Below are 20,901 nucleotides of genomic sequence, written 5' to 3' on the forward strand. Positions count from 1 at the left end.
GTCCGAACGATCTACTCTTGATTTTGAAGTCTAGTTCGGAATGATGTTTGTGGAGGTTCACGACACCACGATTTCTGACGATCTGGGTCGGGAGGCAACCTTTTCGGACCAGATTTGGTCATTTCTGGGAATCGAATCAAGCAGGTTTTAATGAATGGTGTTGGGGGAGAGGTATTACGAATCGCTTATGACTGGCATTTTATTGCATCCGCATCACTACAGGGAACAGGAAACGATGGGAGTGGGAAAGCATACCCATAAAGAAGACATGGACACAGAAGAAAGGCTTCACAGCCAACGCAACGGAAGGAATGTCACTGGGGTGGGAAAGGAGGAGAAGGGGATATCAAGTGTCTGCCACTTCGCCTGTCACCCCACCTTCTTTCTCTTTTCTTTTGTCGTCACAGATTCCATGAGGCGTCTAGGGTACAGGGCCAGGATCAGGCTCGGAACGGTATGGCTGCCTTGGGCATGCCGAATTCGTTTCACGGAATCAAGGAAGGATTGCTAGATCGATAGAGGTTACCAATACAATTGCTCATCAGGAATCGTGTGTCCCCGCAGTTGATATGTACGTCATGTATCCAGGCTGCTACCGAATGTCTCGTTGGTTCACGAGACGGATTCGCTCGTCAATTATGAAGGTCTGTCGAGCAACATGGCTTACAGAAGTAGAGAAATATCTATGAGATTATGTATTGTGAATGACTTTTTTAATTGATGATGGCGGGTAAGGCTAAACTACCTAGCCTCATCGTCACTATACATCCTCTGGCTATTTACGCCCGGGTTTGATAAATGACGAGACTACTAGTAACACCAACGGCAGAAGGGCCTTTCCGATGATCCGCAAATAGACGGGCACTTCACTCGCTTTTCAAGACCAATCCTTCGTCTCCTCCTTGACCAGACGGTCCAGGTCAATCTCCTAGACATCCCTGGACTGAACAACAGCGGCAACAATGTCACTGACGGGAGGTTGCGACGATGATGACGAGGAATCGCCATCTGCAGCCCAAGACCAGCGCATGAGGCGAGACTTATCCCCCACACGCCAGGCGGCGCCAATCTGCAGCGTCGGTCGGTTCTCGGGGCCACTGTTGAGAATGTCGAAGCGGATTTCGCGCGTCTCCGTGTCGATGTCGCGGATGGCGGTGCCGCGGACGGACTTAACCCACTCCGCGGGTGCAGGTTCCGCAGGGGGTGCAGAGGGGTTGGAGGGCTGTTGCGGCGGGGGGATGAGGGACATTGCGTAGTCTGTGAGTGCGTGGGCCGCTGCGTTTGTGATGTAGAGCTGGACGGAGGCGATGTCTGGGTACGGGTCGCGGGAGGGTGGGTAAGAGGACTGGAGGGTGTTTGGCGGCGGTGCGGGGGGCTGCTCGCCATTTGATGGTTCGCTTCCTGATGCTGCTGCTGCGTTGGGGAGGAGTTGGAGTTGGAATTGCGTTGTTGTCAGCGGGTTGAGGAATGTGCGGCCGCGGATCTGGAGGCGGGAGGTCGGGATCAGGGTCAGCTCGATCTGGAAGTCTGCTGAGGACGTGAGCATGTTTGTGAGTGCTTGTGAGGCGTTGGGCCGGTTGGAGGCTCCGCCCGAGGTGTTTTTCAGCTCGGCGGTCGGGAAGGGAGGGGTGTTGAGGGTGAAGGAGGCGGCGTGGACGCCGCCTTGTCGTAGCACGCGGGTGAGGTCGCCCGCGAAACTGGTGACCTGCTCAATGGAGCGGTCGTAGAGGATTTTGGCGATGATGGGTCTGAGGAGGTGGTACTGGTTTTGTGTTTGGTTGCGACGTTGGTGAGGGGGCGTTGGCCGCAGTCGTTGTAGCTCGTTCAAACGGTGAGCATGGCTAAGGAGGATGTGTAGACCTAGATGCGTTGCTTCGGCAAGGACGTTGTCGGGCGATGCGCCGACGGTGGCGGCGCTGTCCTCGAGGGTCTCAAGCTCCAGCGTCAGACTCGGCCCGGAGCTGGGGTGAAAGTTGATGGAGTTGTTATCCGCGCGGACTCCGTACGAAGCGAGAGAGTGTGCTTCGCGATGGAGCTCATGCCAGAGTTCTTGTGCGAAGATGGTGTTCCGGGCCTCGAGGACGCGATCCGGTAGCAAAGCTGAGTCCGGTACGGAGGTCCCAACAGCGAGACGGCCGCTTGGCTCGCCTGATCTGCTGACGGTGATGGCGAGGCGTTGGCAGCCGGATCCGACGCGGCCGTGCTGGAGGAGCGCTGAGCCGTCATCTCCGCGCCGCAATGGCGCGAGACTGCTATTCCTGAACTCAGGTGATGCTGTGCTTGGTTAGCCCTGTCTGATACTCGAGAGGGGGAAACGGGCACCTGCCTTCTGAGAAACCGAATCTGACGCCGAGGGTATGCCGTTCCGCGGGCAGCCTGCACATGGACCATCCGGCTTGGTGTACCGACAACACCTCGCCCCAGTACTTTGCTTCACGCTCCACTTCCTTGCTCAAATGGGTTGCTGCCTTGTCGGCTGACTCCTTTGTCTTCTCGATGTCGAGCAAAGCCCAACCCAGAGACACATCGCAGTTGTCCTTTGCCTTCTCAGCGTCCCTTTGCTTCTGTTCTTCGTTGTCTTCGCGCTTAGCGATACCAAGGGTACCAATGCCGGTCCAGTCGCGCAGTTGCTGGGAGAGCGTGACACCTGCCTGGGCAGGGCTTTCTTTCGAGAGTAGTAATGAGATGAAGTCGAGGGTCATTAGGGCGGCGTTTTGCGCGGTACTGGCGGCTCACAATCAGCCATTATTTCTGAGGGAAACATGTTCATACGGGAGAACCAACTCTATGTTTCTCAGCACTTCCATCCGCGCGGCGCCGGCATCTGGTGGTTCCTCGTTCTCGTCATCTCCATCGGCCATTGCCGTGTCTTCCTCCTTCACCTCGCCGACGCCATTTTTCTTGTTCTCGACCTCCTCTTTCAGACTCTCCTCGGTGACATTTCGAAAGCCGCGCTCCGCTTGTACGCGGGCAATGAACTCGCCGAGGCTCTTTGGTTTGCGATCGCCCGTAGGTACGGGGTGGAGGGAAGAGAAGGGCATTGAGCTGCCCGACGCCATGGCGGGCAATTCGTCGGTTGCGGGGTCGCGCGTCGATCCTCGGGAGATTTGTATGGGGGATTGGAAATTTGGATGTCGGAAAACTATAATGCGCAGGACGGCTGCATGGCGTGGAAGGAAGTTTGCGTCGCGAACGGTGTTGAGGCTGCAGTGCAAGGCTGGTGGTTGAATGAGAGCAGGAGCTATGGATTGGCTAGAGCCACCGAGCCGGTCCTAGCTCCACCGAGCGACCAAAGGGTGCGCATTTTCGGTGAAGCCACCAACTAACTCACCGAGGGTCACCGATTTGAGATCACTTGCAACAACCCGTGTAGGCCACAACTCTCCTATTCTAGCAAAATGATTGTCTCTTCTAAGGTAGCTACCGGTCTTGCTTGTGGGGATGCGTCAAGATTCAAACAGTGCCCGATGTCATGACATGGGCTTGCGAGTAGTCATGACAATCCTCATTGCTATCACATAGTCTATGAGAGGATCGATCGGACAACGGGGCCTCGGGATCTCATAGCAGATCCATGGCAGAGTAACGAATCTGCAGGCACGATACTTGAAGACACATCGATGGCGGGAAGATCGGAAGCACGTCGCCTCGACGATTCTACGCAACCATGGTTCGGTTGTCTCGGGGTGTTCGAATTGATCTGGAAGTTTATTCAAAATTCCCTGTCAGAACGGAACGCTGCACCTTGGACTCTAGTATGGCTTGTAAGTGCGTGCGATTGATGTCGACTCAGTCTGGTGCTTGACAATTCTGAGTCGACAAGCACGACGATGAGACTTAACTTAACTCAATGCGGGCGATATCAAAACTGGCAACTCCACACCAATCATGACTGGAAGCCAATGATGGCATCCAGTTCGCATTATCCATGGATGGAAGGCACGGAAATGAGGTGGACATGATCTTGCCTGATTCTCGGTTGTCCAAAGCTCAAAGTCCTGATCATCGCATCACAGTTTTCAACGGTGACGTTTGTCGCCGTGGGAATAAGGGTTCGGCGGAACTGCTGAAAAGTGAGGCCGAGATATCTCGATATCGACTTGATTATATCGTCATGTCTGTTGCACCACTTTGAATAAGTAGAGGTGTCGGACGACTTGTGAGTTGGTATGTTGATCTGGAAGATTCACCGTCGTCGCCGCCGCCGCCGGGACTTCGGAGGAACATCCTTGCATCCCTGCGAGAGACCGGCCCTCCACCGTGAGCGAGTCACTGGCGTATGGATCGAGTGACGATAGTGATGTGCGTAGTTCAGATAGAGCTAGAAAATTGGGCGCATAGCCTAGATAAACCAGCATAAAGTGCTTCTATGAGTAAGCGGGCACATGGAAAATAGGCCGGCTATGTCTAGAAGATGGCATGCGATAGATAGTACATTGGATTGATTCTTTCTTTTATTGTTGATTGAATTAGCAGATGTCAAGAGAGAGGTGCGCGGAGCCTCCCTCACCAAAGCAGCTTAAGGCGTGCAGACAAACCAGCATCCACCTCGTGGATTGCCTGACATTCTCGTCGAGTCCTTGCACCGGCCGTCGGCCAGCCCCGCACTGGAGCTTCGATGGAGGGGCATTTTTGGAGGGTTGGTAACTTGGTGCAAGTCTGGACCTGGCAACCGGGGTGGATTTTGGTGCGACTTGTGCAAGGAGCCCAGAATAAGCCCGAGATGGGACGCTGGAAGAGGCCGACTGAACCTTGCTTGGTGGTTTAAACCCCTCACCGGCGACCGGAGTAAGAGCGAGAAAAAACAACACGACGGAGACCAGTCACCAGTCAGTCGACTCGCAATATTCCTAGTATTTCCCTCACTCACCAATGGGTGTGGCGCGAAATAGCTTGACACTCTGCTATTGTCGCAGCAAATGAGCGATTAAACCAGTCATCCCAAGTTCCAAGACATTGGCCAGCACCAAATGCAGACGGTTGCGGTTGGAGAAGCTTCTGCAACACATCGCGGATCGACGAGTCCCTCAGCAGGCTCAGCTGAAGAAAAACGTCCCGTCAAGGACCTAAGTCCACTGTAACCGGGCTAGCCAGTAAAACCGTTGCATCGTTCCTGATTCAGCAACGTGAACGGTTTCCCATAGGCTCGCTGTGACACCGGTGCGGCGTGCCCTGCACCTGTGACGATGCTGTGCGGCGGCCTCTGCGGCTTTTGGTCTGTCGAAGGTACCTATATTTCTGTGAGGTGGGCTTGCCTGAAGCTCCCCCGCGCCAAGATAAGGAGCCGATAAGAGCTGGGCGGGCTACTTTTGAGGGCACTCAACGTCACTGCGCGGGCTCACTGTTGGGGGAGGATGGAGGGGTCGGATCATGGATGAGGGCCGGACGGGAAGGTGTGGTGAGCTGAGGTCCAGTGAGGTAGGTAACTTTACCTACCCCCTCCCGTTCCGCGTGTAATTTTTCTGCTATTTTTTCGAGGTGCGGATGCTCCAAAGTAGCTCCGACAACTTGGTCCCCCGCCATTAAACCTGTCTGGTCTCTTCTGCCCGCGAAGTGCGAAGCGTGAGGTGTCCCACGCTATAATTATCTGGCACACCAGACGGCCTATTTTTCTGCGGCGTCCCCCTCCGTCCCCAAGCCCGGCCAAGTGTGTCTCGCAGCTTCCCCCCCTCGACCTATTCCTGTTCCGCGTCCAAGCTCCAACCACCACACAGCTTCTTCCAAGCACTTGGCGCCTGCTTCGTCTCGCCTGGAAACCTCATGATCTTTTCCTCCCTCACTCTTCCTCCCTCCCCATCTTCTCTACCTCACATTCCTACTCCGTCTCCCTCCCTGATCCCGTACACGGCCCGGTTGGCTCGTACCATCATCCCTTGAACATCTTACCTCCAGCTCCGTAGAGTATCCCCTCCACGCCAGACCTCGACCGACGGACCATTAGACCTTGTATACGGTCCCTCTGCCCTCCTCCGCCTCCCTCCCCCCATTGACTCCGAAGTTCCGACAACCTACGAACATCACCTCCACCACCTCCACCACCACCACTCTCCGCCGCAATCATGGCTCCCACGGCTGCCAAGAAGAAGATTGCCATCATGACCTCGGGAGGTGACTCCCCAGGCATGAATGGCGTAGTCCGCGCCGTAGTCCGAACCGCCCTCCACATGGGATGCGAACCCTACTGCATCTACGACGGATACGAGGGCTTGGTAGTAGGCGGGGACCAGATCAAAAAAGCAGAATGGGGTGATGTGCGTAACTACCTTGGCCAAGGCGGTACTCTGATTGGGACCCGACGCTGCATGGCCTTTTACGAACGACCCGGCCGTTTGACTGCTGCCAAGAACATGATTCTCAACGGAATCGATGCCCTGATCATTTGCGGTGGTGACGGTTCCCTCACTGGTGCTGACAAGTTCCGCGCCGAATGGCCGTCTCTGATTGAGGAGCTTGTTTCCTCCGGCCAGCTCAAGAAGGAGCAGGTTGACCCCTACAGACACCTCAACATTGTCGGTTTGGTTGGATCCATTGACAATGACATGTCGGGCACCGATGCCACCATTGGATGTTACTCTGCCCTCGAGCGCATTTGCGAAATGGTCGACTACATTGAAGCCACGGCCTCGTCCCACTCAAGAGCCTTCGTTATCGAGGTCATGGGTCGCCACTGCGGTTGGCTGGCTCTCATGGCCGGTGTTGCGACAGGCGCCGACTTTATCTTCATCCCTGAGAAGCCTAGGGAGGAGAACTGGGAGGAAGAAATGTGTGATATTGTGAAGAGAGTAAGACCGGACAACCTGGCAACAGTAGTAGCTAGGACGATCGCTGACAGGCTGTAGCACCGAAGCTTTGGAAAGCGCAAGACCATTGTCATCATTGCCGAGGGCGCCAACGACAGCAACGGCAAGAAGATCACATCCGACATGGTCAAGGATCTGCTCGCAGACAAGAACGGACTCGCTCTGGACACCCGCATCACAACACTTGGTCACGTTCAGCGTGGCGGTACCGCCGTTGCCTACGATAGAATGCTGGCTACCCTCCAAGGTGTAGAGGCCGTCAAGGCCGTTCTGGAGGCTACCCCCGAGACCGAGACCTGCTTCATCGCCATCAACGAAAACCAGATCTGCCGCAAGCCATTGATGCAGGCTGTCAAGGATACCAAAGAGGTCGCAAAGGCAGTTGACGAGAAGCAATTTGAAAAGGCAATGGGTCTCCGTGACACTGAGTTCGCCGAGATGTTCAGCTCTTACATGATGACCACAAACGTCAGAGTGGATGACCACCATCTGCCGGAGAAGGAGGTTTGTCAACTCAGCTTCAATTACAAGAGAGAACGGAAAATTGACAATCTCGCAGAGAATGAAGATTGGCTTCATCAACGTTGGCGCCCCCGCTGGTGGTATGAACGCTGCTGTGCGCGCTGGTGTTGCTTACTGTCTTTCGCGCGGCCATGAGCCCGTCGCCATCCACAATGGCTTTGCCGGATTCGCTAGGCATCATGGCGATAAGCCCGTCGGAGCTGTACGACCTTTCGACTGGCTTGAGGTTGACAGCTGGGCCAGCAAGGGAGGATCGGAAATCGGTACCAACCGAGAACTTCCTGCAGAGTCGGGCATGGAGCTCATCGCCAACCTGATTGAAAAGTACGAGTTTGACGGACTTTTCCTCGTCGGTGGCTTCGAGGCTTACCACGCCGTTTCGCAACTGCGCAAGGCCAGAGAGCTTTACCCTTCTCTGTGCATTCCAATGGTTCTCTTGCCAGCTACGATCTCCAACAACGTTCCTGGGTCAGAATACTCACTCGGCTCTGACACTTGCCTGAACGAGCTTGTACAGTACTGCGACAAGATCAAACAGTCCGCTTCCGCCACGCGTCGTCGTGTATTTGTTGTCGAGACGCAAGGTGGTAAGTCTGGATATATCGCGACCCTTGCTGGCCTCAGTGTTGGCGCGAGCGCTGTTTATACACCAGAAGAGGGTATGGACCTCGAGATGCTGGCCGCTGACGTTCGCCATCTCCGTGAGATCTTCTCCAAGGACAAGGGCCAGTCTTCATCTGGACGCTTGATCCTCATCAACGAGAAGGCTGACGATGTATTCAACGCCAAGCTCATTGCAGACATCATCCGCAAGGAGGCGCGCGGCCGATTCGAATCTCGTGACAGCATCCCCGGTCACGTCCAGCAGGGTGGCGTTCCCTCGCCCATGGACAGATGCCGTGCCGTCAGACTGGCGATCAAGTGCATGCAGCACCTCGAGGAGTTCCGGCCCAAGTCGCATAACAGGTGTAAGAGGGATCCCATGAGCGCCTCCGTCATTGGTATCAAGGGTGCCAGCGTCACATTCACGCCCATTTGGGATCTCGAAGACCACGAGACGGACTGGAAGAACCGCCGGCCCAAGAACGTCCACTGGGCGCACATGGGCGACGTGGTCAACATGCTGTCCGGCAGACCTCTCCACCACACGCCGGAGAAGCCGATCACCGGCCTCAAGGCGAAGGACGTCAAGAGAGGCCTTGACGATTAAGAACCGCCGCAAGAGGCAAGGTGCAAGCGAACAGGCGCTACTTTAATACAAGGAGAAAAAATTAAATACAATGGGAAAGGAAGGGGTGCTACTTGATTCAAGCTGGCGAGATGTGGCGCGTCGGGGTTTGGCTTTGATTACCTAGGGAAACTTGATGAAATGCATTTTCTATTAGACTAGACGATATCGCTCCCTCCCCGCACTGCGTGACTGTGAGACTGACTGGAGTGGTTTTCGACCTTTTCCCCTTTCAAGCCTTTTCAAGGACCAGGGAATCTTTCTGCCCTTGTAACCCTGCCGAGAGAGTCGACCATTCGACCCTATTCGGGGCAACATCTCCGACCCTGGAAAGCGTGGTCTAGAACCTCGCAGCCGTCCAGAGACTAACTAGCCTCAACGGCCGCCGTCCCAAGTCCGAGTCGTGGAGAATCAGTCCGAACGTTGGTAGGTGCGTGCGGGTATATACCGTACAAGATATTCTATAGACAGGACGGGATATGGACGGCGAACAAAGTCTGGCCCGGCTCGGACGAACCACGAGATCGTCCACGCTTTCTCGTCCCATATCCCCCCCCCAACTCTCGGACTCCAGATCCTGGGAACTTTGTGATGGGCGAGCTTCTAGGCCGAGCGTTGATCCCTGCGAGCGATTTCCTTATGGAGGACTCTGTGATGTATCCGTGCCGTCGTCTTTTTCCGCTGGAAAGATGCAGTGCAGTTAGGCTTCTGGTCTAGACCACCTCTACATTGGTCGAGGATGGCTCGCCGAGCGATGCTGGGTCCTGATAGCCTATCCATCTGCTTACGTTCTGATCCGAATACAGTCTACATCGTCATTGCGAAGAGACAGTGGCCCCTCGGAGCCGGAGAAATCGAATAATATCCGTACCGTCACAAACTTACAGGTTTGACATTGGCCACATGGCAGCCATCCTGTAGAGTCAATGACCCGAGACTCCGATGGACGGTTGGACCTCAAGGCTCACTCACACACGCATCTCTAGTCCCTTGGGGACCGGACGGGGAGGGATCCTTCCCGTTTGGAAAAGGGCTGAAAATCCGCATGGCACAATAGATAAGCTTACCTGGGTAAGTTAGTTGAATGCTGCGCTGGGCTGATGTCAGAAGAAGCGTGACAGGGGGGAGAGGGAGAGGGGGTTTATGGTGCGGCGAGTTGGTGTTGATGTGCTTCTTCTTAACGAGCAACGATCAGCCGCTGCTGAGAAGTGGTTCGTCTCTGACCATGGAATTCAAAAGTGTGTCAGAGGGGGGTTTTCCGGTTGTCACAGTCAGAATAGATTGAGAAGCTGAGAGTTCGGAGGTGAGCCAAAAAAGCAAAGAATTGTCTCTACTTCGCCTTCCGCCGGTGAACAATTCAGGCTACTCTGCGGCTGAAAGGATTCGGTTTTGGGGGCCGTTGATTACTAGGCGTGAGGAGGCATGTGGCCAAAAGTTTGTCTGTGCCTTTCGTATGGGCAACTCGGGGGAGAGACTCAGCATAATCGTTTTTCCCCGTCTTGAAACTTCCAGCCTCGCCACGAACCCAGAAACCAAAGTTCCCTCAGAGTCCGAAGGAATACCATATCGCACGACTGACTGCATCAGAGTTGACGATATCCGTAGACGCCACAAGGTTTAGGGAGAACCCGGTCGTTCGCATGGCCAGAAGGAGGTGGTGGGGGGCGGGCGCTCAGTAAGCACCGCCTGGCGCCTGCGAGATGTAGTTTTTGGCCCCAATTTTATGTGGTTTCCCACCTAGACTCAGAGTAGAGATTTGCGGGTTGGGGTCGCAGCGCAGGCTTTAAGCTCGTTCCAAGGAGGTAAAGCGAAGCGAGAGACCATTGGAAAAAAGGCCTTTCTAGCCCCCAAACCTGGGCGCTATTCCATGTTGACGGTCCCTGGCTCCTTGCTCATGGCCCTCGGGGAGGTTGGGCCTGTTGTGCTGTGTCTGTTCGGGAGATTGGTAGGGTTATCTTCGTTACCTTTCCTAAAGCCTTTTTAGCAAGTGCTGTTTCTAGGGGACGAATCGATGAACGAGAAGGCCTGTTGGGTGTTTGTGCTGACGGGATAGTCGTCAGGGCTAGGCAGCCGCATATGACCCCCCCCTCCGGATATCTCATCAACCGCCGTTGTCGTGATCAGCTGTATACGAGCGTTGACATCTTGTTGGCTCTGGATTAAGCAAACTGCAAGCACACCAAGCCCTACCGACAACGCCACAACCGAAGTCTTAAAAGCCAAACCCATGCGGACAGCATCACACATTAGGCTTGGCTGGTATCTTTGCTCAAGACCCTTGATCGCGGCATAGGCCTTATTTGTCAATGTCTTCTTCATAGGCGTTGCCTGCCCGCCCAATGGCCGGTCTTCGCCCCCGAAAAGCCCCACGCGACTTCCCAGACCGATGGCTGTGTCAGCGACATGGGTAGATCAACAAACGGGCTGAAAATGTCTCTGAGCCAACGAGCTTTCAAGCTGTCCGGGAGGCAGAACGAAGGGGGACCCTTTGCCTTGTAGGCTCTCTGGGGGTCGCGCTACTGCAAGTAAGGATGCTGCGGTTGAGCTTCCCGACTTGGGATTGAGATGCAACTGACCATCACGGAAACCCGGTTCAATACATCCCCGCCAGGAAACTGCATGGGGTGGATGGTGATAAACCCAGCGATCCCCGAGTCTGAGCGGCGACTTGGAACTTCGCATCTCGCTTTTCCGCCTGTGTCGACAATTCCCCACGACTATTAGGTCCCGGCCTATCGAGATTACCGAGTCTCCTCTTGCGAAGTTGAATCGCGTTTAGCAAGAACCCAAACCTTTCCCAGCGATAGCCTTGGCGGTGTGTTCGACGTAACCGTCTGTAATCACCGACTTCCATGCGGCATTCCTCTCAATAATGGCGAGATCCTTTGGAATTCTCTTGGGGGTGTTGTTCGTTCTGTCCTCCCCAGTATCGTGTCTCACGGCATGGTGGACAGAGCTGAGCCCCCATCTGGCGATGCAAGACCCTGCGACGGGCGATATTCTGTACACCGCTTGCAATAGCAACTCAACGCCCATCTTGCCAACAGATGGGCTCAACATTTTTCTTCTCCAGAGAAAGCCGAGACTTGGCACCTCGATCGCCGCTGCTGGATGGTACGATGTGCCGAAGAAGACGACAATCGTAAGTCTCTTCTGGCTTCACGTTGTGAAGCGTTGCAACTGACCTCTCCTTCTAGGCCTCGATTTTCTACCAGGCCGAGGACAACTCCATTGTAAACGGCTACTTCACCTGCAACTTCGATACGGGCCATTACGCCATCAAGGGCGAATACGTCATCTCCACAACGGCCGGACTCGAGTCCATACACAACCAGACCGGCCTAGCCGTCGAGTTATTGGGCGCGGAGAATGGATATCGTGTTTTCTTCCACGATGAAGCAAAGACAGTCAATGTTTTATCGTACACGACCAGGACCGACTGGCAGTTGAAGGGGGCAATTTCGCAAGACCCCGTAGGAGGAATGGCCTTGACGTCGGTACACTCGGGGCAACTCAACATGTCTGTTGTCTTTCCCAAAGACTCGGAGAATGTCGAAATCTCGAGGTTTTTCAAGGACGAGACATGGCATCTTGGTTCGTTCCCTCCACTATTGTTACGAGTTATTTACTTGCTGACCGTCGCAAAGCTACCCTGCCTCGCCCGCTCCTAGGGGACGCAAATGAGACGACGAAAGCAGCCGATATCCTCCTCGATTCGACGCTTACTCCGAACTTCACCATGCCGGCTTTCGCAAACAACCTGACTTCGCTAGGCGCAACGGTGGATAAAGCATATATCCGCAGCATCTTCTACTTGGGAACAGATGCAAAGCTGCACCAGATGTCGAATATCGATTGGCAGTGGAAGCTCATGCCGGACCAGGATGCGCGTCTCTGGCCCGCTGCGGATGTTGCGAGTGGCTCTTTCGCGACAACAAGCAACTTTGACACCAGCGAAGCGTGGATTTGGTACCAATCAAACGGGAGCCTGGTTCAATTATACCATGGTGAAGATGGTCTTTGGAAACAAGCCGCGGTGGTCCCCAGCTTCAACGCAACAAAGGCGGTTGAAGAAGAGCCCCAGGGAACAGCAACGCCTTCAGCTTCATCGACAGCCACGGCGAAACCAGTTGTTTTATCAACCGGGGCTAAGGCCGGCATAGGGATCGGCGTTTCTTTTGGAGTTGTTGCGCTTGCCGGAGGTGTCATTCTCCTCCTGGTACGAAGGAGGCGACAACGAGCAGCGGAGGCGGCCGAGGCTGCTCGTCTGAAGGAAGCCGAAGCTGTTGCTCAAATGGGACCATACGGTGACGGCGGAGTGGGCCCATATATGGAGTTCGGAAACTTAACGTGGGGTCTCGAGACGCCGACTGAGAAACACGGGACCGAGATACTCGAGGCAGATGCGGTGGGTACGACCGCACCACAAGAACTAGCCAATGGAGGCGAAAGATACGAACTCGTTGGCGAGGGGCATTGGAGAGAAATGGACGCAACAGGGCAGAATAAGGCGAGAAGAAGTATCGGAGGCTGGAGAGAGGCGCAACAGGCGCCCACAGAAAAGTAACGAGGCCGTGAATACCGAGGCCGTGAATACCGAGGCCATGTAGTGATTAATGACCATAATGATTAAAGAATTCACCAGATTGTGCCGGAGACCACGTACCCGAGGAGAGCTGTAGGTCTATCGATGTTGCGTCTGGGCGTGTCCAATATGCATCGTTTCGAGCAAGTTCGTCTACGTTCGTCTCTCCGTGTCAAATATGATGACTGCCGGCTTAGACGACCAAAGTATCCTTGCTTGACTCTGCAACTCCCCGAACGCTTGACCATGCGTCTCATGGTGCGCAAGTCGAGGGACGAAAAGTCGAGGAGGCATGGAAACTTGCTGAGCTTGGTGTTTGGTCGGACGATTTGAAGTATGTAGAGCTCGGTGTAGTGAGAGAGTGTTCTTCAGTATTTGTATAACATTGACACTGTGAACATGCTTTTTTGCGACAAATCGGGCCCTTGGATGCAGCAAACGATGCTGAGCACTTGGTGGTCGTCGTCCGGGGGTTTCAGAGCGTCAGAGTGGACGAAAGTGTTCGGTGCAATAGTGACTCGTGCCGAGTCAAGACGAAGCTCGCTGCTACCGGAGAAGGGTGGTATTCGAGGCTGATGAAGTCGTCCCGAAAAGGCAGAGATGGCATATGTGGTGTATGAAGACCGGGTTATGTCTCATGATGGTGTGGGAGGCTACTCCATATCGGAGCATCGCGTGGACGGCCCGGGTGATGGCATGTCTCTCTCCAGGGTCTTCCGGGACGTCGGGACGGTCCAATCAGGGATGGCAGTTTTGGCATGTCTCCACCGTCTGCATTGAGATGTTAAGGGTAGGAAGCGGGCGAATCAAAGACAACCTTCAGGCTTCCTTCAGAATGGGCTTCTGATGACAGACTGGGCGAGCATACCTATTCGTATGTACCAGCTAGTCAGACTGTGGGAGTCCTTGGGTGTAACTGATGGGTCGGTCCTGACGATCAGGCTGTGACTGGAGCAGCGAAATCCTGGCACTGTCGGTGAGAGCCGAACCCAAGCCTAACAGCGGAGAATTGGCGGGAACTACTTGACGACACATGGCTTGAACTATCCGGTTACCGAAGTGTTGCTCTGCGGTTAGAATATTGGATGGGTGGCAGCTGTTCCCGCATATTCATTGGAGATGGCGATGGAGCCTCGAGAAGTGATTGTATGTAATTCACTGTGGCTCCTAGGAGGTCTTACAAGACGAATGAATGCGACGTGATGATGGAAAGAGCCTGATTCAACAGGGATATTTTGGACCAGAACAGGGTGAAGACGTGCTCCAGGGAGAAACCCCGGCAGTTGTCGGGAATCCAGAAGTGGCATCGGACGGCAAGCACGAGTTGGAAGTGGTTCTTTGGTTGTGGCAGCTGCTCCAACGATGTCTCTGTCTTTACAATTGGTGTCCAAGAACTGGCTTGGCGTAAGAGGGAGAAGCAAAAGTGGGCAGAGAGGGCGGGGCAGAGCCGACAGGAAGGTCAAGGTGAAAAGATGAAAGGTGAAATGCGGCAATGGCAATGCAGTGAGGTAAACGATTGACTGGCCGGGGTTGATGCAGGATTGCGTCAGTGCCTTTTCTGGCGATGGGCTGGCTGAGCTGGACGAGTTTTCAAAGCAGGTGCGAATGTGACGGGGCTGGGTACGGCGGATGGAGGGGGGAAAGAGGAGGGGGAGGGGAATGGTCCGAATGGATTCATGGAAAGGAAGGTGGGAGGGGAGACACTGGCTGAACGGGACTGCCAAATGCAGGGAAGGCGCAAGCAGCTGTCAACTTGTCAAGAGCTTTCCCGTTCCCTCTTGCCTTTTAGAAGTCTAGAGTGCGCTTGTGACAGTGACACTGGCGGCGGGTGACTGCCCTGGCTGGCTTGGTGAGTGAGATGGTGACTAGTGACGATGACTGGTGGATAGAAAGATGGGAAAGAATGATTGGAAAGAAGGAGCGAGAAAAGTTGGACAACGGCCAGTCCAAGCTCCACTTTCCCATCGTCTTAGCTTCTTCCCACCATTCTTCCACAATTAGGTCCTTTCCTTGGGTACTACACTAGACTCCGGCTCTCACTCATGGGCAGTCTCACTCACACACTCTCTCTCTCTAATCCCCTGTTTCAACCAGACCTCCCAAGCAATAGCAGAGATACGATATGATCTAAAATCAGGTCTTTGGCGTTCTCGAGCCAACTTCATGCGTACTTGGGCCGCGGGCTTTTCAGGGACACAAAAGCTCCATCATCCTAAACTCGGGGTGACATTGAGAGACACGATGGAACGCTGGTGGAAGCAGCCGGACCAGGCTGTCTGTCTGCAATAAAGAGGCAAGGGCAAGTGACGACCTCAGTCGACTTACCTGTCTTCTATCTTGCCTACCTTACCGTACAATACCAAGGTGAGGTACTAAGAACCTTGGCTACGAAAGACGGGCGAAGCAGGAGCCAAGGTCATTTCTATCACATCGATTCCTGAATATGACTCCTTCCACGACAGCCAACGTGAACCTCTGAACCCAAGCCTTCCTCGTGCGGTCACTCGCGCTGGGGTTGGATGCGGGATATCAAGCTGCCTCTCTCTCTCTCTCTCTCTCTCTCTCTCTCTCTCTCTCTGTACGGAGTAGTAAAGTATACTTACTTCCTGCACTCGGCCTGCAAGTCACAAGTCAAGTAGGCAGTCAGTCATTGGGCACCAGAGATCGGTGAGAGACCAGGCGCCCATTTGCCATCTTGTCAGCCCAATGACTGCCCAGGAATAAACTCCTCAGCTTGCACCACTGCCACTGCCAGAGCCCAAGTGGATGCCTCCCGATGCAATCAAGTGGATGGTTGACGACTTGATTGAATGAGAAGCCAGAACAAGACCCAAGATCGCTCTTCTCTGCATCTTCTATGCCTTTCTCTCGGCTTACCACCAGCTGCCCGTCATCCATCACCGTCTATTACCTGAGGTAAGGTACCTTCATGCGTCGCCCGCCTCCAGCTGCAAGTCGCAACCTATCGACATCTTTCCGTTTGCTTTTTCTGTTGGCCCAGCCCAACGTAGCGCAGCCTGCATCGTTGATTCCCGGATCGCTGGAGCCTTGTTCCCATTTTCCCCATCTCCTCCCGTTTCTACCTTATTTGACTGGGCATTCGACGATCGTCAAGGGCTCACGATAGGGCACCCATTGTGACCGCCGCACATGTATGTAACTCCAAACACAAAGTTTGGCATCTGAATATCGTAGTCTTGAAAACACTGCCGTCCGCAAACTCTCAATTCCCAAACTCGGCCCAAATTACCCTACCTAAAGTGCACACACGCGGACCCCAACAGGGCCTCGACACCCTCCGTTGTCTTTGCGACGGCATCCCTACCGTCCCGCTTCCCGCAGCAACATAGACAAAACGTCGGGAATACCCCTGCTCAGTGACAGCGGTTCACCGCGCGGCGCTTGCCCACAGCTGGGACTGGCCTCGACTCGAGTAGCAAGCTTGACAGTCCTCGACCGCACCCGCTAATAAGCCTGTGGTGAGCAAGAACATCTCTTGAGCCGGCCAACCCCTCCCATTTCCAATGCCTTCCCGTCCCTCTCTTGTCCCCCTCCACTCTCAGTCCTCCACCCACCAAGGCCAGAGATCCCCCACGAACCTCCAAGGACCACACACATACAGCCTGCTGGTGCCGCCCTATATCACCTGTCGGCTGTCTTAATTACATACCACCTTGCCTACTTGCCTACTTACGTCCTACATACATACATACCCGGCTCTCCTACTGTGGTATGACGACGTTGCTCCTACTCTGACTCTTTTCCCTCTCACCTCTCTCTCTTTCTCACTCACTCACTCCCTTCTCTTCACCCCCTCTTTCCCAGCCGGCTCAGCTCTAGGCTCGGCCTCACATTAAAGTACCTCCTCCACTACCCTACGTCGTGTGTCGCTCATTCCCAGCGCTACAAGACACATTTGGTTCATCCTCTTTTCAGCGTCGCCTCTTCTGTTTGCGCAGGATTTTGGTGTATTGTCTCGTCTAGTGTCGGTAACGCTCACGCTATCACCTGCGCTACACAATCACCACCGGCTTACTACCCCGCCATTCATCCCACCTGTTCAGATAAACTCACAAACAAACACTCACGGACGCCTCTCCGTCACATCTCTCCTAAACCGAAAAGCCGTTTGCGTTTCGCCAACAAAACATGGCTTACCGGTCCAACGATTTTGAGGAGCGTTTCTACGACGCCCCCCGCCGCCAGCGCGCCGAAAGCCGGGTTGCCTTTGACGAAGTTGATGTCCGCGTCAAGGAGCGCGAGCGTGAAGGTGACCGCCTCCGCTTCCTGCGCGATGAGCGTCCTCCCGAAGCCGGAGCTCTTGTTCTGAGCCGCAGAGAGGTTGAATCAAGAGAGCTGTCACGGCCTCGCGCCCGCAGCCCTAGCCCTGTTTACCGTGAGCGTGTTGTACGCAGAGCCCGCAGCTTGACACCTCCGCACGTTCATCATGAGCAAGAGCTCGAGCGCTCCCGAGTCCGCGTCACCGAGCGCGAGCGAGATATTCGCAGTCCATCCCGCGGCCCTCCTCCGGAAATGATCCGCGCTCGATACGTTGAGAGGCAACGCTCGCCGTCTCCTCCCCCAGCCAGAGAACGCAGCCGCGTCGGCGTGCGCATCGTCGAGCGTGAGAGGGAAAGAGAGCGGGTTCCGTCACCCTCGCCCTCACCGCCCCCACCGCCGCCTCAACCTCAGGTCATTCGCGGCCCCACGATCGAAAGAGAAGTCATTACGCACTACAGAGACATCGATCATGGTGAGTACAAGGACAAACTGCAGGATATAAGACCCCCGAGAGGTCTAATGCATCCAGGTGTCACCCGCGTGCCCAGCCCGCCGCCTCCCCCTCGTCCCGCTCCCCGCCCGAAGACCCGCACCGAAGAGCGGGAGCTGGATATCGATATCACCACCTCCCGCAGAGGAACCGACATTGACATTCACCGCTCGCAAAGCCGCCACCGATCTCCTAGCAGGGAGCGCAGATCCCCCGCTTTCCAGGACAACAGAGAACTCGTCTTGAGTACCGACCGTCTCCGGATCGACGACCGTCACTACCACAGCGGATCACGCCGTAGAGCTCATTCTGCGGCCGCACGCACGCCCGTCGACGAGGAAGCCGAGTACATCACCTCCAAGATCGACTCGCGCGGCAAGATGGGCGAGGCCTGGAACGGTGCCACCAAAGACTGGGCCATTGTCGATGTCCCGCCCGGCACCGAGCGTGTCCGTATGGATGGCGTTGGAGGTGGCTCTGCCGAGGTCACTTGGCAGCGTTACAACGGTGTGAGGCGGGCACAGTTCATTCCCGAACGGGAGGGCGCTCCCATCTCGGCGCCGGCCCCACTTCCCGCCGAACCCTCGCCGCGCGAATCCCGAGACCGTCTCAGCCTCCAGGTTTATGACCGCGAGACTGAGATCGAGATTGAGAAGACAAAGGATCGCGCACCGCGCCGCGGACCTCCATCAAAGCGAAACGAGATGTGGACCGAGATCACAAAGGACTTGGTTATTCGCGATGCCATTATTCAGCTTGGATATGATTTCGAGGAGACTGAATACTTTTTCTACATTATGCAATACCTGAAATACGTAAGTATTGCTTGTGTCTTCGTTGGGTTGATGACAAGTGCTAATAGAATGCAGGATGATGTGCTTGAGCTGGTGCAGGTATCAGACGACATCCGCCGCTTCCGCAAGCAGCGCGTTCGCGAGTATGAGAGAGAGTGGGTGCATGACGATTGGGACCGCCGTTCTCATCATCACCACCACCGCGGACCAAGCAGCAAGTACGATGACGAGCGAGTCTATGAGCGCGAGGTCGTCTACGATAGCCAAAGCCAACGTCCCCGACGTTATTAAGCATTGCATAGTACACAGCACAAGTGAGCCCAAGGAACATACAAATCGAATACCCAGCCGACGTTCGGCACTTTTGACGGGGGGCCTGAGACAGGCGCGCCTTACATTTGGATTCGGACTACAGAACATATCATTTTCGGGATGGGATGTGCTGCATTAGAGAAACCGGATCTGCCGGGCGGGCAAATGTGTGTCTTTACTTCACTTTTTTCGACCCAACATGTGGGGGTTTCTGCCTAGCACCATGTGTAACGATTTATGAATACAACATAGCGGCGGAGAAATAGGGCGGAGTTTAGATTGTATCAGGAGCAAATAACGAACTTATGACTCAAAAAATCCTGACTTTGGCTGCTTAAGGGAGCTGAACTTCGCCTGTGATCAAGCTGGAAGTTGGAAAGACTCATTGTTCTCTCACCTGAGCAACTCGATGTAAGCGTGATTCCTGTGTCCTCTCCCGATTCTTGGGAATGCAGTAGTATGTCAGGGCCTCGATATGACCAACAACCAGTCTTTCTCAAGGGTCTGAGCCACATGCTAGGTCAGACGACTGTCACTTTGAGAGAAACAGACTTGTATATGTAGCATATCGGAAGCCTCTCAAAATCAATTAAAGACGATCCGTATCAATACAATGTCGTCAACTTGGCGGGCAAACCGTGATAGATGTAATTTCAAAACAGAGGCCGAGGCCGAAGCCTTGATGGGGTCCCCTCCCCCTATTCCCTATAAATACACCAAAAGTCCTACGCAGCAATCAGTTCTGGCCCTTCAACGCGTTTTTGGCTTCTTCGGGGATCCCCATGACAGGGGTTGCCATTATGGAAAAAGTAGAAGGTCATCGCCCAGGAGCAGAAAACAGCCTAGTCTAAGCTCGCTCGAGCGCTCCAAGTCACCTAGCTGCCTAGCACTCCGCCCTACACCTCAACATGCCTCCTGCTGGGTATTCAGAAGTGAAGTAGAGGGTAATAACTAGTGGACGATGAGATATCCAAAATATACTTACGAACATTAGGGGACGTGAATCCCTAGGCTTAGAGAACAGACTAGCATACAGCGCTTCGAGAATATTTGATGCCTGGTTCGGTATTATCGAGATACACTACGCATTCCCATTCAGCCTGGGGTGCGGGAATCACCCAGATCCAAAACTGCTCGACCTTTTATAGCTACAGGCCATCGAATTCGAAGAAGGAAGCATGACAATCGCCGGGAAGTACCATTCAACTGCCAAGGCGCAGAGCGGACCTAGTACACAACGCTGCAGTGTCATACAGAACAATCCACAAAGGCAATGAGGCGAGAAAGAGAAGGTGCTTGAAGGAGTCGAAAATCTCCTCAAGTCTCTCAACAAGTGTCTCACCGCCCTCTTTGAAAGTCTGGTACTGGCAACCTTTAGAATCCTAAAAACATAGCCTCAGAAATAAAAGCAAATTCTTCGTAAATCTCCGACTTGCTCTAGTTGAGTATTCAAAAGTGAATAGACGGGATGGGAGTAGTGAACAGTGAGACGTCGAAGACACTTAGCTTCTGCCGATTGAAGTAATTCATTTTATTACTAGCCTCGTTAATGTACAACTTCGCGCGGTAGACTCTGCGAGAAATCTGCACGGAGCAAGACACATGCTGGCACAATCACATCCAACACACGTTGCTTGCTACTTAGTCTCGACAGAGAAGACAGGGAAGATGTCTTTTTATATCATAGCGAGGACTGTGGACTAGGCTTCTTACCTACTTACTATCCTCTCTATACAGCCTCGCTGACGCCTAGCTTGCCTTTTCATCTAGATAAGGAGAATCAACTTCTTCCATGGGAGCATTCTCTTCGCCCGATCTTTTAACGTGATGGTAATCTCCTCTCGCAGAGCCTTGCTCGAGACCACCACCTAAACACAAGCCGTTAGATT

The 20,901-nt window shown here is 54.2% G+C and overlaps 4 protein-coding genes across 4 annotated transcripts; 3 read left to right on the top strand and 1 right to left on the bottom strand.

The window, feature by feature from the left end:
* Window positions 1-497: 497 nt before the first annotated feature.
* BDP81DRAFT_338102 (RNA polymerase II mediator complex component SRB4) lies at window positions 498-3,266 on the bottom strand. The gene is made up of 3 exons (XM_060585982.1): window positions 2,785-3,266; window positions 2,327-2,724; window positions 498-2,274 (listed from the first exon to the last, which is right to left on the bottom strand). Exons 1-3 carry the CDS (start codon window positions 3,057-3,059, stop codon window positions 929-931), a joined length of 2,019 nt encoding a protein of 672 aa, XP_060452024.1. The 5' UTR covers window positions 3,060-3,266; the 3' UTR covers window positions 498-928.
* A 2,793-nt stretch (window positions 3,267-6,059) lies between these two features.
* Window positions 6,060-8,532, top strand: BDP81DRAFT_306522 (6-phosphofructokinase; the record flags this gene model as incomplete). The annotated part of the gene is made up of 3 exons (XM_060583286.1): window positions 6,060-6,782; window positions 6,840-7,304; window positions 7,360-8,532. 3 exons carry the CDS (start codon window positions 6,060-6,062, stop codon window positions 8,530-8,532), a joined length of 2,361 nt encoding a protein of 786 aa, XP_060452025.1.
* Window positions 8,533-11,422: 2,890 nt separating this feature from the next.
* BDP81DRAFT_388838 (uncharacterized protein) lies at window positions 11,423-13,117 on the top strand (the record flags this gene model as incomplete). The annotated part of the gene is made up of 3 exons (XM_060587180.1): window positions 11,423-11,692; window positions 11,748-12,144; window positions 12,198-13,117. 3 exons carry the CDS (start codon window positions 11,423-11,425, stop codon window positions 13,115-13,117), a joined length of 1,587 nt encoding a protein of 528 aa, XP_060452026.1.
* Window positions 13,118-17,284: 4,167 nt separating this feature from the next.
* On the top strand, window positions 17,285-18,991 carry BDP81DRAFT_456752 (uncharacterized protein; the record flags this gene model as incomplete). Its single annotated transcript, XM_060593211.1, has 2 exons — window positions 17,285-18,721; window positions 18,776-18,991. The coding sequence occupies 2 exons, from the start codon at window positions 17,285-17,287 to the stop codon at window positions 18,989-18,991; spliced, it is 1,653 nt and encodes a 550-aa protein (XP_060452027.1).
* Window positions 18,992-20,901: the final 1,910 nt, after the last annotated feature.

This window comes from Colletotrichum phormii (assembly GCF_030913505.1).
Source record: "Colletotrichum phormii strain CBS 102054 chromosome Unknown BDP81scaffold_1, whole genome shotgun sequence".
Taxonomy (NCBI): domain Eukaryota; kingdom Fungi; phylum Ascomycota; class Sordariomycetes; order Glomerellales; family Glomerellaceae; genus Colletotrichum; species Colletotrichum phormii.